Here is a 17,505-nt window from a genome sequence, read left to right as displayed (position 1 = left end):
TGGCGGGCAGTTCTACACTGTGACACTGGGGGATTGCCTTAGGCCTGTGTGACAAAGTGGCATCTGTCAACAACAACATTCATTTCAATAGAGGAACAGAGAAACACCAACAGCAAATAAACAATGCAGCTCTACTTGGGCTTCTAATTAGGGCCGTCAGCTTCTGCCACGGCCTCATTTGGGGAACACGGGAGGATAAATGCTGAGCGGCCAGGTCATCTGTACAGGAACCCCAAACTAGCGAGGTATTGATCATGGCACAAAGGCATTGCCAGGCCAAGTAAGAGCAGCCCCGGGACCCTACTGAAAGCTGTGCATGGCACTAATTCACCTCAATGGGCAGGCACCTCTGAGCTCGATTAACCCTTATTCCCAAGGCCAACCATAAACCCCGAGGTAAACAGGGCTCTCCTGGCCCTTGCTTTCTATCAATGAAATAGATCACTTCTATTGGAGGCCCAGGCACGAGTCCAGCGTATAAATTCCCCTTCCTCATAAAGAGCCCGGCACTTCCCGTGTGAGTGTGCAGACACTTGAATCATGTAACATTGATTCTGTAAATCAGAAAATTTTAACCTGCTGAGGGCGCCTGCGATTTCTCCTACCTTCTGCAGCGATTTGAAGGCAATATAAATGTTCTGGATATAGATAGAGCAGGCGGTAGCCAGTGTCCCCAGTGCCACTGTCTACACACAGAACACTCGTTGTTAAATATGTGCCAGAGGCTGAGCCATTCCTTCCCCCCCTCCCCTCTTCCTCTTCTCTCTTTTTACCTTCTCACCACGGCCATTGTTCAGAAGCAAATTGGAAATCTGGTAATTAGGCCCTGACTCACGGTGTAGTATTAGAGTCCCGAGCCAAAGTTCAACACCCTGAAATGAAATTTAAACCAATTAATCTGTTAGATTTTTATCGCTTGTCCGTGTTTTCTCAGCAATTCCCCCAGCACGTGGCCTTTGATCAACTCTCATACAAACGCTAAAATGTGTGCCTGCTGCTAGCAAGATGGGAATGACATTAACATGGTACTCATAAAACAATCAGAGCAGAGAAGCCCTCGACAAGCAGGGCATAGTAATATTTAATAAAAGCACACACATAATCTTCAGAATTAGCATTTTGTGCCTTGCAGTACCTTTGGGAGAAGAGCTTTTATTTGTGGAGTGATCATTATTATAACAAAGAAGAGCTACCTAATAATTTCCACTTTAACTCTGCAATGTGCCACGAACATTTCAGAGCCATTATGCTAAACTGTGGTGGGGCAATCATGTTATTGTCATAGTCAGAGGGAAAGAAAATCTCCTCTACTTTGGTGGCTGGTGTGGGGGTTGGGATTTTTTTTTAAGTAAGGCCCCCCCCCACCAAAAATTAAAAGAGCAAAGCCAAATACTTTTTTAAAAATGAGGTTTAAAACCAGCAACTGGTCTGCTGTCCTGTGAATAATTGGAGTGTGAAAATTCATGGATGAAAGAGAGTCTGTTTATTAATTAAATCAAGGATTTGCTGGTAAATGTGATCTTGAATATAAATACAACCACAGCTTCCCCCACTCCAAAATATTTTCTCGGAGATAGAATTGTATTGATTATTACATCGCTGGGCTGGATTGAACTCTTCAGTAAATCTTTTCACTCTCAAATCCCCCTGAACCCATCCACAGCAACTATTAAAAGTAATATTTTCCTGTCTTCTATAGCATCTCTCTGTGCATCCCGAGCAAAAGAAAAAAAAATACACAAAACCCCCAAAACACATCTCTGCCTTCTGAGGATGTGTTCTGAGCTTTCGCAGGGAAAGTTTATCCAGAAGGAAGAGAAAAGAACAACAGGCTTGGGTCTGTGTTACCTCAGCTGGGGTTCTTTTGCCCTGTGGGTTTGGGGCTGGGCTGCTAACTGCAAGGTTGACCGTTCAGACCCACCAGGCGATCTGCACAAGAAAGACGAGACTGCCGTATCTTGTAAAGATGGACAACCTCAAAACCGTACATTAGGTCACTGCGAGTTAGCATCAACTCAATGGCGGTGCAGGTTATCAATTATATATATAAAGATAATGCTATTATTTAATTTATTCTTGTAATATAACACCTCCTTTATTATTATGAAGGCAATCTCTATACTTGTTGAAAGCATTTATACATCACACAGATAATACAATTCAAACTATACAACAGATCAGTCCCTCTTCTCCCTCAGCCCCACCCTACTCATAGCCCTTTTCCAGAGGCACACCTGAGGAGAGCTGGTGTACCTTAGTCCAGACCCCTGTCTGTTCACACCCAACTCCACGGACACACCTCCCCTCCAGTACACAGAGGCTCACAGATATTATTTTTAAAATAAATAGGATCACACTTTTAATTAGCTTACAAATTGCTTTTTATCACCTGCTAATATATTCCTGACATCTTTCCATGTCAAAATGTTTTCTCTTTCATTCTAATGATACTCCCTGGATTCTACAGAGTGGTGATAGTGTCGTTTCTGAGGCCACTTCTCTCCTGGGGCAAGTGGAGGGCACCGTGACTCTAGCCCATGCTTTGCTGTCATGACTGCAGTAAATATTTTAAAATTGGTGATTTGGGGCACTTCTGTAATGATTTCCCGTTCTGCCTTTTGCCCAGCAAGTTTTCTTGGAACTCTAGGGCCACGCTGTAAAACAGTAGCCTCTGAGTTGGATCAAGTCTATGAATATTTTGTTTAACCAACACATTATTTACAAAAGTATTGAGTTAGTTGCCAACATCTAAAAGAATTAGGAAATTTTGGGGAAAAGAAAGTATTCTAAAATTGATTGTGGTAAAGATTGTACAACTCTTCTTGATATGGTTGAACTATTGAACTGCATGATATGTGGACGAAGTGCCAATGAAACTATTTTATAAAGAAAGAAAGAAAGAAAAGAAAAATAATAATTAAAATTAGGAAATTTTACCCCCAGATCTGGGTTCCTAGCTCCTTCTGACAGCTCAGCAATCAGAGCACATGTGGCCATCATGTGTGGGGGATGACCCTTCCCAAGCTCAGTAGCATCTGCTTGTCCAGAGATGGTTCTGTGTCATTCAATGCACCAACATTGACATGATTCCCCATTGCTTCCCCTATCCTGAGCATTAATGGCTCTACTCATTTCTAGCTTGTCCTGAACACCATTCCCCTACATCGTCTTCAAACTTCCCAGTAGGATGTAGCACAGAAATTCTTCTCACAGATGAATAGGTGCCCTTTAAAGCCCTTTCAGGTCTAACATTTGGAAAGGCTGCATGGCTTACCTGTTCTAAGAGTGACTGGCCGTCTCTGAGCAGGGATAGAAGACACCCTTGAGTCTAGCGAGAGAGTGGGTTGAGAAGTGTATCATTTTTTTTTAATGTTCCCTTCAAGACTTTTCTTCTGTGAAAGACCAGGAAGATAGCTTTACATGTTGTCTGCAAGAGTGGCGCCCTCTTTCCTGTGACTAGTGGACAGTCACCCAATTTGAAAAGTAAGGGTTCAAACTCTCTTTATCTCTCTCTAATGTGCTTTCTACATAATAATAAATAGAGGAGAGAGGGAAGGAAGAGGTCAAATTAAGACCAGCAGGTCCTGACCATATTATAATGTCTGTGTGGTAGGTGAGTCTTTCCAAGCCATAGGAACACCCTCTTCTACGTTCCTTTGAGCAGCAGTGAGAAAGTCTGGACCATATTTGATTAAAGAAATATGCATGTGTGATCAAAAATTAAAATAAAAAACATGGAAAGATATCCTAATGCTGACATGCATAATGCAGGTCAAAGCCATCGATCGGGCCATGGAGTTTAGTGACATCATCAGCATCCATACTTGGCCATCAGGCAGGACGTTTTCATGACCAGCTCACTGAGGCCAATGCTCCTTCCTTCTCAGAAGGATCCAAGCATATACCTTGTCTATTTTTATGTAGGGAGTAGGTCTTAGTTAGAAATTATGGATTAGGATTTTGGAACATTGTCTAAAATGCTTTCAAATAACATATTTGAAAAATATCAGACCTAGTGTTGTCATTTATTTCTCTTCTAGATTGCTTGAAATTGTTTATCACCATCTGATGCCATTGGTTTGGGAGTATATTAGCATTTTTACTTAAATTTTTTTGTTTTATTAATCATTTTATTAATCCATGATTCAGTTGTCTTAAGCACATTTGTACATATATTACAATGAATATTTACCAAATTTTTTCTTTCTACTTAAGCCTTTGGTATCAGCTCATCTTTTTTCCCCTCCATCCCCTGCCCTCCCACCCTCATGAATCCTTGATTGATTATATATTATTGTCGTTATTTCATGTCTTACACTGTTGTCCCTCCACTCACATTTTTGTTATTCGTCCTCCTGGCGGGTGGACTATATATACCCAACCTTGTGATGGGTTCCCCCTTCCTCTCCCCACTTGCCCCCACCAACTCCCACTACTGTTCTTGAGGGTTTTATCTGTCCTGAATTCCATGTGTGGAGAGCTCTTCTCTTTACCAATGTGTGTTCTCCGGTCTAGCCGGATTTGTAAGGTAGAACTGGGTCATGTTCATGAGGTGCGGGGAGCGCATGTGTTTCATCAGTGCTATACTGCACACAAGCATCTTTTCTTTTAAAGGAAAAGTTTGTTAAAGAAACTGTCTCATGTCTTTGAAATATCGATGGCAATATTTAAGTGTGTTAGAAATTGGATACGAATTGTGCAGATCCGGGGTCATTTGCATGTTTAGAAACAATTTTATATTAATGACTTTGCTTTTGAGAGAATGCGCTGGCTGGCGGGGGCACAGGCATGCGAGCCATCAGTCTTCATTGCAAATGCGTCGCTCTGAGTTCAGCCAGCACGAAATGTTTAGTTTGGATATTTCCAAACTTCCCTGTGCAAGTTTATAAGATTCATTTGAATCAAAACCCGTTCTACTTGTTTGTGTGGCGGCACATGAGCAATGGTCCCACTGGGCTGTGCTAAACAGTTTCTTTTTGTTTTGCAAAAGTTAGAGCATGACCTATTGCCAAATTTGACAAAGTACAATAATGTTTTGCCAGGTCTCCCTCCAAATAACTGGTCCTTTCAGTGGCTTGGCTACTTGAATTTTTAATAATAAACTTGTTATTAAAGAGGAGGGTCCAGTTTTCTCTCCTTGCCAGTAGCTCCCTTCCTTTCTAAGTCGGATTCGCTGCTGTCCATCAACGGGACCCGAGAACAGCAGAATGACAGTGCGGAGCTTCAAATCCTCGGTGGCGCCTTCAAGGTGCCCTCTCCAAGATTTCAAAGACATGATCCCACAATTCCATTTATGCCCTAGCCATCCCGTTGATGGTACTCCAGCCTTAACTGTGCAAAACCACCTCTGCTCACAGTATTTACAAATATTTCCCAGCTCCGAGGGCCATTTATAATGGGGAAAGAAGACAGATGACATTTTGAAGTCAGTGCCGGGGCTTAATGCTCTGGGAAGACCACAAAGCAAAGAACTTGTGGCCTCTCTGTGATCAGCTCTGACTCAGCGGTTTGGTGATACAATTCACCCCAAGGGACCTGCTCTCCTTGCATCCATAAAATGGGGTTCTAGACAGGGATTGGAAAAGCTCCTAATGGTTTCTGGGCGGAGGATGCTGCTCTGTCCGTGTGATAGATCGAAGGCGTGGAGCCTTACTTCCTGCCCCTGCCTCCTCTCCCTTAACTTTTCACTGAGTAGAAATGTTTATTTAAAATGGATGCATTTTCTTTTCAGGAGACATCTTTTTGAAGCAAATACCAGTATATAAGGTTTCCAGCAGGTTCCAAAACTTCACCCATAAAAGAACCAAAAAACAACAAACAAACAAAAAACCTTTTGTCTTCCATAAGTTTAAATTAATTTCTATGTTTTTCTCACAAGATTCCCAATGCGATGAAGATTTGCGGTGGGGGGGTTATAGATGTATCTTTAAGAGAAACAATGGAAAGAATGCTTTTCCAACTGAAATATCACCCATCATTTTTTAGCTCCCACTGTAGCTGGGGAATGCTGAGTTCTTGAGGGGTTTTCTGCTAGTGAGAAAGATAAAAGACTTTTTTTTTCTTTTTCTCAAGTCTCCCATCATTAAAGTTTGGTTCTAACAGCAGACTCCTTCTCTTTTTCATGTGTGTTGAAAAGCAGCTACTCCCTGTATCAAAGCCATCAGCCCGAGTGAAGGATGGACGACGGGAGGCGCGACTGTGATCATCATAGGGGACAATTTCTTTGATGGGTTACAGGTCATATTCGGTACCATGCTGGTCTGGAGTGAGGTAGGTGTTGTCTGAACATTAATATCTAATAGCTTGGTCTACTTGAGGGTACTGTCTACACTTGAATTTCTAATAGTGTGTGGAATCGAGTGGTGTCACTCTGGGTGGGCCTGCCCCAATCTACAGAACTCTGGGGCACTGAGAGCGCTCGGTGGGGCTCACCAGGTAGCAGTGCTTTCTACTGGGATGACTTCCATCCTCTGCCTCGTACACAGTGGGGAGCCTTCTGGCCTATAAGTTTTGCTCTTGGACTTGCCATGGTGTGAGGTTCTGTTGAGTTCCGGGGACTGGAAGTGAGTTGCAAAGTGGTGTAAACTGGACCCAGGTGTGCAGAAGTGCACACTATGTAGATGGCACCAGGTCCTCAAGGAGCACCAATCAATTGCCATAAACAATCAGGTGTGGTTGGCGTTCAGCATGCTCAATGACTCTTCATCAGAGAGGGACTGCTTGCCTGGAAGAACCCACGGCTGCCCCAACCTCAGAGTGTCACAGCTCTACGGCATTTCAGCATGCTACTACAACCTATGAAAGTTAGGGAACTTGTGTCTTCTCTTCCACGCTCTGCAGTCCTTCTTCTAACTGGCCAGTTGACTTGTCTGATCCTAAACCAAACATCAGCATGCTAGAGATAACAATGCAAACGTGTGATGTTGCTAAGTTGTGAGCCTGGCATTCTCAGCCACTATGCCCAGAGGCCCTCCCCCTTGATCTGACCAGAGTTTAGAATCAAGCACAGTGGTTGGGCTACAAAGCCCCTAGAGTGTATTCATCCCAAATGATCTTCAAGAAGTTGGATTACTTGCTAAACTTTGTTGAGCACTTTTATTCTTTCTAGGCTCTATGCTGAACTCCTGATGTAGATTACATGAATTTTCTCTCAACCCAATGAGGTCAACGTATCCTCTCGTTATTGTTGTTAGCTGAGGTTAAGTTGGTACCCAACTCATGTGCCTGCATGCACAATGGGACAAAATGCCGTCTCGCGTGGCATTACCTCACGATAAGCTGCAGACTAGACTGTTAGGATCCATAGTACTTCACTGGCAGGCATTTGGAAGTAGATTCTCAAGGCGTTGTTCCTAGTCCATGTTAGTCTGGAAGTGCTATTGAAACCTCTTCAGCCTCAGAGTGTCTGCAAACCTTCACTGACAGACAAGTGGTGGCTGCATATGAGATGCGTTGGTCACCCGCTGATCCCAGATTTCCAACATTGAGTGTCATTGAACCCTGTAGCATGTTTCTTTCCTTGATGAGGAAACGCGGGGTTAGAGATGTGGGATTGCATCGGCAGCTTGAGGCTGAGCAGAACCTACAGATTTTAAATGGTATGTGTGGAGCCACTGAAGGAAGTCAGTAGCAGAAATGGGGGTTGCACACAGGTTTTCTACTTGCATCTCTAGCTATCCTCCTGGGATGCCGCTGTGGCGTCCTTCTAGACATTTTCTTTGCATTTTCTCCTTCCAGGGGCCACAGAGATGAGCAGAGAGCTAAACCTGTGATAGTTGGGTCTATTTATCCTTCCCAAGTAGAGCCTGTCCTTTTACGTAAGCCATTCTTGTGCACTTCTCCCTGCTAATAGCCACTCAGACAAGGTCCTTGCCAACATGTGTTGCTTCTGCCTTTGTTTTGCCCAAGCAAGCCAATGAGCGATGTGCTCTTGGCCAGAGAATAAAAGCTCTTGTAAAGCTGAATCTGAGATGGGCATCTCTGTCCATCCACCTACTTTTCTGTCCAAGTTGGAACATCCCAGGCATGAGAGATAGGCCCGAGTGCCCCCTGCCAACTGCAGCCCGTCCTTTATTGGAACCACTGAGCTGTGAATTAGAAGCATCACGTCCACGGCACATTTTGTTGCCACCGTGGTGTCTTCCTCCCTGCTACTTGGCTACACGTGTGACAGCTATCCCCCCACAGAGAGCCCCAGCCAGGTCTTGGGGGCTGAATCTGCATCATTTTCTATACCTCCTCCTGTTGCTTTGCACAGAAGTTGGGAATGGGAATAGCAAGGACATGACATTGATTTCTTGCTTCCTTTCACTGCAGTCAAAGTACACGCTCGAGCAGTGGGGTTCAGGTGGTGATTTGGAAGTAGGGCCGAGTCTGAACAGTCCATTGAAACCCTGTGCATGTCTTAGTCCAAGTAGACTGCCTTGGGCCCTGAATAGCACCTGATGCATTAGGAAATTATTCATGTGCACCTCTGCCTTGTTGCTAATCAAGATGCCCCTGTTTCCTCTCAGTGTCTCTCACCTTTTCATGGGAACAAGTTTTCATGGTGACAGCTCTGATTCATGATACCTCCATGAGTGTCAGAGTAGAACTGTGCTGGATTGTTAATGGCTTAGTTTTAGGAACTAGCTTGCCAGGTCTTTCCTCCAAGTCACTTCTTGGTCGGTGCAAACCTCAAGTCTTTTGCTTAGCAATCGATCGTGCCTTCAACGGTATGCACCACCCAGCACTTAATGAGAGAACCAACAGACTCATGAAAGAGAGAAGAAAAACTAGGAAGGAAAAGAGAGAGAGAAAAGATCTATTCAGTGCAGTTGTAGAAGTACTAGTAACAGCAATGGTAGTATTTAAAATGTGCTTGGTTTTTAATCAAATAAAATCACACAAATCAAAACAAAAGTCACTGCCATCGAGTGACGTGGTAGTTTGTGTTTTTCAGGAGCTCTGGTGATGTAATGATTATGCATTGGGCTTCTAACTGCAAGGTCAGCAGTTCGAAACCGCCAGCCGTTCCTTGGGAGAGAGATAGGGCTTCTCCACTCCTGTCCAGAGTTTACAGTCTTGGAACCTCACAGGGCCAGTTCTACCCTCCCCTATGGGTCACCATGAAAATCACACAAGTGATTTTATCTCCATAGGTGTGAAAACCATTAACTAAGTTTGATGCCAGGTCTCAAGGCTTATATTGGGTAGACCAGAACTTCTATATACAAATATATGACAGCATACAATGCTATAAATATATTAGAGCTGATGGCTATGGAAAAAAACTGTAGAAAAAACAGAATATGATCAGTATGAGCTAACATTCCTTGTATACTTTGCAAAGGATTTGGGTTGACTCTGGTGCATTCCTTGCAAGTCTATGAATTGTTTTCATTTGCTGAAGAGAAATTCATTTAGGCTGAGCGAGGTTCCATTGACAAGTGGTGAAGATTGGATTTGAACCCGGACAATCCCTGTCCAGTGCACATTGTCTTAAATTCTATGAGTTAGCCCATGCCAAGATTTCTACCCGAGGGCGTTACTTCATTCTTATTGTGATGGAAGTGCCCACAGCAAACTAGACTTGGCACATGGAGAGTTGAGCGTGACCCCCTTCATTTTCTGGGTGTATGTGTTTGTGGTTGAAGCCACTGACATCTAGAGAGAACTTATCCTTATGAAGTAAAGCATACATGTCTTATGCTAGGGATGGAAGACACCCTCTCCCTTTGTCTGCATCAATGACCTTGGGCAAGGCAGTTCATTTTTCTGGGCCTCATCTCTAGAGTGGGATCCCTATGTAACCAAAACCATTGCCCCTGGGTCACATGATCTTTTGAGTTTATGTCATCTCTAAGGCCCAGTGATTTCAAACTCTTAAGTAGACTTTTATCTCCTCTCCATTGCCCAAAGCACCCAGCCAACAGGCTGTTGGGTAAGGACAAGCAGATAGCACTTCCGATCAGCAGCTGATGCTATTATTTGGAGTCTTTTTTTAGCTAAAGAATTTTAAAAAGAGCCAGAGAAAATAGGGCTGGCTTAATTTACTCTCATCTGTGCTCTTCCCTTACCAACGCAATCTTTTGCAAACGAGTAGTTCAGTTTAGCTCCCTGATTGCCCCTTGAGGGTTGGGAAAGAACGGTGGTCCTCTGTGAGCTGCCTTCTGTGAGAGCCTGAGTTCAGGGTAAGCCACATGGCTTTCTGGAGAATGCCTTTGTTACATTTCCTTTGTGGTTGCTTGTCCCTTCTCCTTTGACACCTTTTAGAAATTAAATTATTTGATGGATACGTGTGTGCTTCTTACCCAGCTTATACCAGTAGGTTCCCCCAAACCCTTGTAGTATTTGATAGACGAGTCAGGAAAACCACCGAGGTTTGTGTGTGATGATTTCATGTGGGATAAGTGTCTCCACCAGATGTCCACTTGATTGTGCTTATTTTTCCATCAATATGTGATTTAGGGCAAGGCGGTGTTCCTGCTCTGGGTTTGCAGCGTTAATATTTATTTTAATATCTCCTTCTGAATTCCTTTAATTTTAAACAATGAATATTGGTTTGTTTGCCTGTTTGGTGTATAGCACTGTCATGGGTACTGTGGGACTATGAAGAATAACTTGGTCTTGTGGGATTTGACATTTTATTTGGAAAGACAGTTTGGTCCTATGAAACAAAATAGAAAGTTATATGGTTATATAATCTAGCATTCAATGCATGGCACAGAAGTCAAGCAAGATTCTAGATGGTAGGGAGAGTGCTATAGTCAGATATAGATTGTACATGTAAGGGAAAACATACTAATGCACATGTAGTTACCTCTGGGTGAAACATTGTAGGTTTCAATGAACTTTTTATTTATTCTGTGATCATTCATATTGGTTAAGGCATTCAAACTGCCTGTCAGGGAAACAGCACAGTGGAATTTGTAGAACTCAAGAGGCGCGGAAACTCTGGACAGTATGCTAATCGGAGATACCAGTTGCATGGCGCCACGGTGGGCTTGGAGATCTGGATGCTAATTCCAGCTCTTCTACTGCCCATTCATGCGTTTTAGATTTTAGTCAGTGCTGGTCTTTTGGCCTTAGTTTCCCCATGAGAGGTTTACACTAAATGTTTTCTCTTTAGTCAGTGCTACAATTTTAAGCATTCCTTTGGTCTAGGGTTTAGTCCCCTGGGAAGCCCCCTAAATAAGGACAGAGTGATGCTCGGTGAGAAGTAGCTTCTTTTCTTCTGCTATTGTTCTTTGTCTTCTAGAACACACTAGGGATACGCACATGTCATGTTTGCTTGCAATAGGATTCTGTAAACTTCATCACACCAATTTAATTAGGTACAAAATTGGATCTCACTATTGATATGTCTTCAGTCAATAGTTTTACTCCTATGCCTTCCGATTCCATTATCCTATATAAATCTGAGCCATCTACCACAATGTTGTTCCAATTCATCTTGCAGATAGTTCAATGGAATACTAGTTCGTTGAGGTATTCATAGATACCCCATGAGAGCTTAGATAAGGTGGTTTTCCAGCCAGGCTTGGGAAATGTTGAGTCAAGTGAATTCACCTGGACTTTGCAGAGGCGGTCAGATGCGGTCAGTGCTGTGCAGGCCTAAAGCATAGATGGAGTAACTGCCTCAAACATTTGGTCCATGAGGCCTTGTGTTCGAGGACTGCTTAAGAAGATCGTTTGGTGAAGGCCAGAGCACATTTGGACTTCATGTTAATGAAGCACAATGAAAAGCTTGGATTGTGATGTGATTGAGTGGAGATGAATGTGAGAACAGCTACCAGACTGTCGCAGAGTGATCATCCCAACAAGCGATGTCACCGCCTTTGAACAGTTTCTGTGACATGTCGCACTTGGTCTCCGCCAGTGCACACTTGGTCCGAGGTACCATTTGGTTTTGTAGAACAGCTATACTTAAGGAGCATCTGGACCAATTAGCTCAGAGACGAGGAGCCGAAGGACATCACTCTGTTAGCCAGTTAGTCCCGCACATCAAGTCCCCATGTTCTTATGCTCAGATGCGTGCTTTCTTCGCCCACACTCCCAGGAGGAGACAACAAAACTGCTGAAGGAGAGCGGTGGGTCCACTGAGTTGGGCAACTGGCACTTTCGGGGACGGAGAAGCCCCTTTGCTACTTATATCTCAGAAGGATAAAACCAGCTCTTCAATACTTATCCACTTCTTTCCCTTTTTAACTTTTTCAATCTGTCTTGAGTTTCCAGTCTCAGTTGTCCAGGTGGCTGAGAGCAATGACTGTCAAGAAACAGTATTTGCTCCAATGTGATTTTTAAGAATGAATGGCTGACACTCAGTGTGTGTCTCACTGGACGTGTCCCAGGCCGGCCTTCCTGCCAGGCCTCAGTCTGTACTGAAGCACATAGCGGACAGCATCCAGGGCATGGAGGGACCATTCCAGTCACCAAGCGCAACTCTGACTTAATAAGCGAGGCAAAGAGAGGCTCCAGAGAGTTCAAGCGCCATGTCGAGGGAACACCTTAGCTACTTAGGGCTGGGATTTCAGCCCAGGACTCCTGACACCCAGGCCACAGCCCCAGTTCAGCTTCCTGTCATCTCCCGATGTTCCTCTTGGCTCCCAACAAGCTCCCCATACTTTGTACCCCATGACATCACTACTTCTCATCACGGCTCTTGGGACCACATTGGATACAAGGTGCAATTCCACAAGTGGAAAGGAAACCTGGGAAAGATAGAAATGACACATTATCTCCAAAATCCGTTGGCAATCTGAAAAGCAATCTATAAATAATTATCTGTCAATTGAATTTTCAGGTCTTTAGGCTTGCATTGGTAAATTCAGTAAAAAAATGATTATGCTTTTAATAGAAATTTAAAAGAATGCATAGTTTTCTGAAATACATCAGTTTCAAAGGCTATATTTAACCTCTGCCTATTAACAAAACAGCAAACAAACATATAAGCAAAACCCCACTATCATCATGTCGATTCCCACTCACATGGACACAAATAGGCTTTCTGGAGCTGCAAATCTTTACAGGAGTAGATAGACTCATCTGCCCCCACGGAGAAGCTTGTGAGTTGAAATCACTGACCTGTGCAGAATAAGCCAAACACTTCTTCTGCAGTGCCATCAGGGGTCTGGTGCTTTCCCCAACTCATATGTGGAAAATGCTTACTGCAAAATTGCAAGCTTTAGTTGTAAAGGTTACAAGGAGCAGTCGGCATCTGTTGTATTAAACTGTTGAACTGGACTTTGAAAAAGCATCTTCTAACCCTACATTTAATTTATGGAAAGTCATTCAGAAAAAAAATCCTGCTATTAAAAATATATCTACACATAGATAAAACGTTCTCATGGTTCTTTAACCTTTGTTATCCACCATGCCTATTTCTTTTTCTGAAAAGGTTTTAGTCTACATTTTCATTTTTTTATGGCTAAGGCCCTAAAATAAATCCTATAGATACCCACATTAAAGTGTTGGAAAGCAAGGATGTTACTTTGAGAACTAAGGTATTGCCTCCCCATGACATGGTATTTTCAGTCAGTTGGACATTGAATAAGGAAGTTGGAAGAAAAATTGGTCCGTTTCAACTATGGTGTTAGCAAAGAATCTTGAAAGTACCATGGACTGCCACAAGAATAAACAGATCTGTCTTGGAAGAAGTACAGCCAGAATGCCCTTTCGAGGCAAGGATGGCAAGACTTTGACACACGTAGTTGGTGCGCATTATCAGGAGAGACTGGGCCCTGGGAAAGAGCCTCATGCTTGGTAGAGTAGAGGGGCAGCGAAGGAGAGTAAGACACTGATGACATAGTGGCCGCAGCGATGGGCTCAAACTAAGAACGAGTGTGAGGATGGCGCAGGACCACTCGGTGTTTCAATTGGTTGTAAATAAGGTCGCTATGAGTCAGAATGCCTCGACAGCACCTAGCAACATCAACTATTCATAAATGATAAGATAATTACGGAACAGTTAATAATGTTGTTAAGATGACGTTTCCCAGCTAGCTCACAGTTCATTCAGGAGGTACTTGTTTGTTCCTTGGCAGTAGGAGCTGTAGCAGTCTGATGTGTTTCTGATTTTAACAGGAATCAAAGACAGACTTCACATCTGGCTGCAGACATGTGACTTCTTGAAGAAAATGGGTATCTACGCAATGTTGTCCTCAAGTATTTATGTCACACTTGAACTCAATGCTAATTGCTGAAATGGTTCCCTGGTGACCCTGAGAAAACCTTCAATGGTTCCTCTTTCCTAAAACCACAATGCTTCTGTGTGGGCTTCAGGCATGCTGCCGTCAAGCTCTGCTTTTTCTTTTCAACATTATCGTTCACTGTTCATTATCATCCCTGGTGGCACAGGGTGAAGGGTTCAGCTGCTAACTCGAGGCTCTGAACTCACCAGCAGGCCCAAAAGATGCAGCGTGCTTCCATAAAGGTTGTGAACATGGACTCTATGGACTCTCTCTGGGCCTGTTCTACTTGGGTTCTACTTGGCCTGTTCTACTGTAGGGTCTCTCTGAGTCACAACTGACTCAGAGGAAAATAATTTAATAGGTTCTGGCCATGTTGAATTGCTAGCTGTTCCTTCTGCTTATAAAGCCCTGGTGGCACTGGTGGGACATTCTCTGGTTCAAACCCACCAACCACCCCCCGGGAGACGCCTGAGTCCATTAAGTTACAGTCTGGGAGAGCCTAGAGAGGGTCACTGTGAGTTGGAATCAACTCCATCGCAGTGGTTTGGGAGGTTTTTGTCTGCAGTGATTTTTTTCCCCTTCACACTCTTATCTTGCTCGTTCCGCCTCCCAGAATGCTCCCCTCTACTTTTTTGTGCCCATATACTTCGGCCCCTTAAGATCCAGTTCAAATACCAACTTTTTCCAAGAAGCGCTCCCTGCTAGCATCAGGCACAGACTATTTCCTCTTGTGTCTAAATTTCTGTATTGTCTTACCTGTACCATATTACACTCCTTACCATGTATGTCCTTCATGAGTGTGTCTCGGTGGTGACCCATGTGAATTCACGTTAGTTCCCCAGCAGTGTCTAACATGTCAGAAGCACCGATGATGACTTGTTGAATGCCTTCCCTTCTTTTCTTCCATTTACTCATTCAAACAAAGTAGCCATTGTAGTTAATGATGCCTCCGATTGTCAGTGCCAGATAGACGGCAGCTGAGTGTTTGTTAAGGTGTGCATGAGTATATAAGTCATCTTTAGATAAGTTTCCTAATCAGTAACTATGTACAACCAATGTGTCCATGTAAATCTGCTGGTAATGTCAAGGATAGTTAGTCATGAAACCAAAGCTTTTTGGAGGGTTTATACAAATCACAGGTATTGTGTCATTTAATCCCTCATGTGTCCATTAATCCTGTTAGATAGCTAGCCTTCTCCTCCAATTCCAGATAGTAAAACTGAAGTCCAGAGAAGGTAAGTGACTTTCCAAAAGTCACACAGCTGGTTATGACAAAGCTGAGAATTTACACTAAAACCCATGGGACTCCAGAACCATCTCTTAACCATCCAATATTAATAGAGTAATACCTCGTTTATTCAAAGGAGAGCCCTAAAACAATCTCAGCTCTCCAAGCTGCATGGAACCGAAAGCACACAAAAACAAAACAGATCAAAACAAAACAACCCCTCCCCCGGGGTAACCAGACAGTTGTTTTTCACAAACTACGTTGTCCATTTTTCAGGGTCATAGCCAATGAGAAAGAGCAAACTAGAGGCAGGTTGGAAGGGGAGGCGGTTGTTAGGAACAGTCCGAGTGACAGCAGAAGTGACAGCTGACAGCCTAATGTCTAGTTCAGGAAGAGGAAAACTAAAAAGCAGATGCAGAACTGTATTACCATGCAGCCCATTAGTGACGGTTCATAATGACGGTGCCCCTGAGTCATTCGCTGAGACTTGATAATCTATTCAAGAATTCTGTTGTAAACTGCGAGATGGGTGCAATGCATTCGCAAGAGACTTCCAGCAAACACAGTGGAAATGCACAATATTCCAGGAATATTGACTTCAGCTTTTGAGAGATATCCTTTCTGTTGTGACCCTCACTTCTTGAAGGGGCGTGTTACACTCCCAACCAACAGCAACTCAGGACTGTAAGCGAGACCAGAACAGGGGGGGTTGCTACTTCTTGACTGAATTTAGGAAAACAAGTGTGGAGAAAGACCGCGTTGTACAGCCTAAAACCACAGGGCTGGCGGTGCTGGAGGCCGATCTTTGCTTTCTGGAATACCCTGAGCCTTGGGAGCTCACCAGCACGCTTTCAGCTCACAGATTGTCAGGATGGGATCCAGTCTGTAATGGGGCCCAATTGGCACACCATCTGCATCCTGGGAAGAGAGCTGGAGAACGTTCTTATTTTTTTTAAATGACCAAAAATAAATAGATGCCAAAGCCCACAAAACCCAAGGTAGTTGAAGTATAATGAATTTATGTTAGTGCTTTTCTCCTCAAATCCATTATTTTGAAAGTTGATCTTTGTGTGACTTGGTTTTGTGCAGCTAACTACGTTGGTTTAGGGCCCTGGTTAGTGTCTGGTCAGAGTCGGGCAGCTCGTTTTCAGAAGTGCTTAATGAACAGAGCAGGTATTGCGTGGCAGCAAAGGCAAAACAGACTTTCGAATGGCCTGGGATCAATTCTTTCCTTTTTGAGATCCATAAAGGACTTTAAAGAAGCTTCTTCCTGATTCTTGGTAGTGGTTAATAGTCTAGCGACATTTATTGGTTCACTATTCCTCGGGTATTAACTGAGTGCCTACTAGTTTCCTGGAATGTTGAGTGGTGCAAACGTTGAATGTGATTGGTTGCTGCCAACTGAGAGGCTGGGGGATGCAAGTGTGCCCAGATGTGCCTTGGAAGAAAGACCTGGTGATCTGTTTTCAAAAGTTAAGTGAGTGAGAATCCTCTGGATCGTGGTCCTAGTGTGACACAAGTCAAGTGGGATTGCCTTGAAGACATTATTTTTACTGGTACTCAAAACTCACTACCACCAAGGCGATTGCGCCTCATCAGGAGTCTCTAAAACAGGGTAGAATCATCCCGTTGGCTTTCTGAGATGATTACCCTATTTGGAGGTAGAAAGCCTCCTCTTTCTCCCACAGAGCAGTTGGTGTTTTGAGCTGTGAACCCTGCAGCCCAATGCAAAACCATGACACTACCAGAGCTCCTACTAGTTCCTGAAAAACCCAAACCCATTACTGTGAAGTTCATTCCGACTCACATTGTGACCCTGTAGGAGAGGGGAGAACTGCTCTTGTAAGTCCTTACGGGAACAGACAGCTTCCTCTTTCTCCCAGTGCTAGTCCCAGACTCTGGTGAATACAGGGAACAGAGTAGATAGTCAGAACAAGAAAGGTAAAGTTTATGCTGCCATCAGGAGGCTTATGCTCTAGTTGGGAGGAGCAGACAATATATAGGACAATATGTCCACAGCACTCTCTCTCAGACTTTGTGCATGTCCACGTCTATGTGAAGAGGCCTTTCACACAGTGCAACAGCCAGCCAAGTTAAGTCAGTTCT

At 43.7% G+C, this 17,505-nt stretch overlaps 1 protein-coding gene across 6 annotated transcripts in view; it reads left to right on the top strand.

The window, feature by feature from the left end:
• Positions 1 to 17,505, top strand: part of EBF1 (EBF transcription factor 1) — a 470,411-nt gene that overhangs the window by 341,548 nt on the left and 111,358 nt on the right. For 4 of the 6 annotated variants that reach the window (XM_075541904.1, XM_075541902.1, XM_075541906.1 and 1 more), the window contains exon 9: positions 6,137 to 6,270. In XM_075541904.1, the coding sequence (XP_075398019.1) occupies positions 6,137 to 6,270 (134 nt within the window). The remainder of the gene's footprint in view (positions 1 to 6,136; positions 6,271 to 17,505) is intronic. The other 2 variants (XM_075541905.1, XM_075541903.1) reach the window with 1 other exon arrangement.

The sequence above is a fragment of the Tenrec ecaudatus genome, chromosome 2 (genome assembly GCF_050624435.1).
Source record: "Tenrec ecaudatus isolate mTenEca1 chromosome 2, mTenEca1.hap1, whole genome shotgun sequence".
NCBI classification, from domain to species: domain Eukaryota; kingdom Metazoa; phylum Chordata; class Mammalia; order Afrosoricida; family Tenrecidae; genus Tenrec; species Tenrec ecaudatus.
Note: the sequence above shows the minus strand (reverse complement) of the source record. Positions and strands in the feature narration are given on the sequence as shown.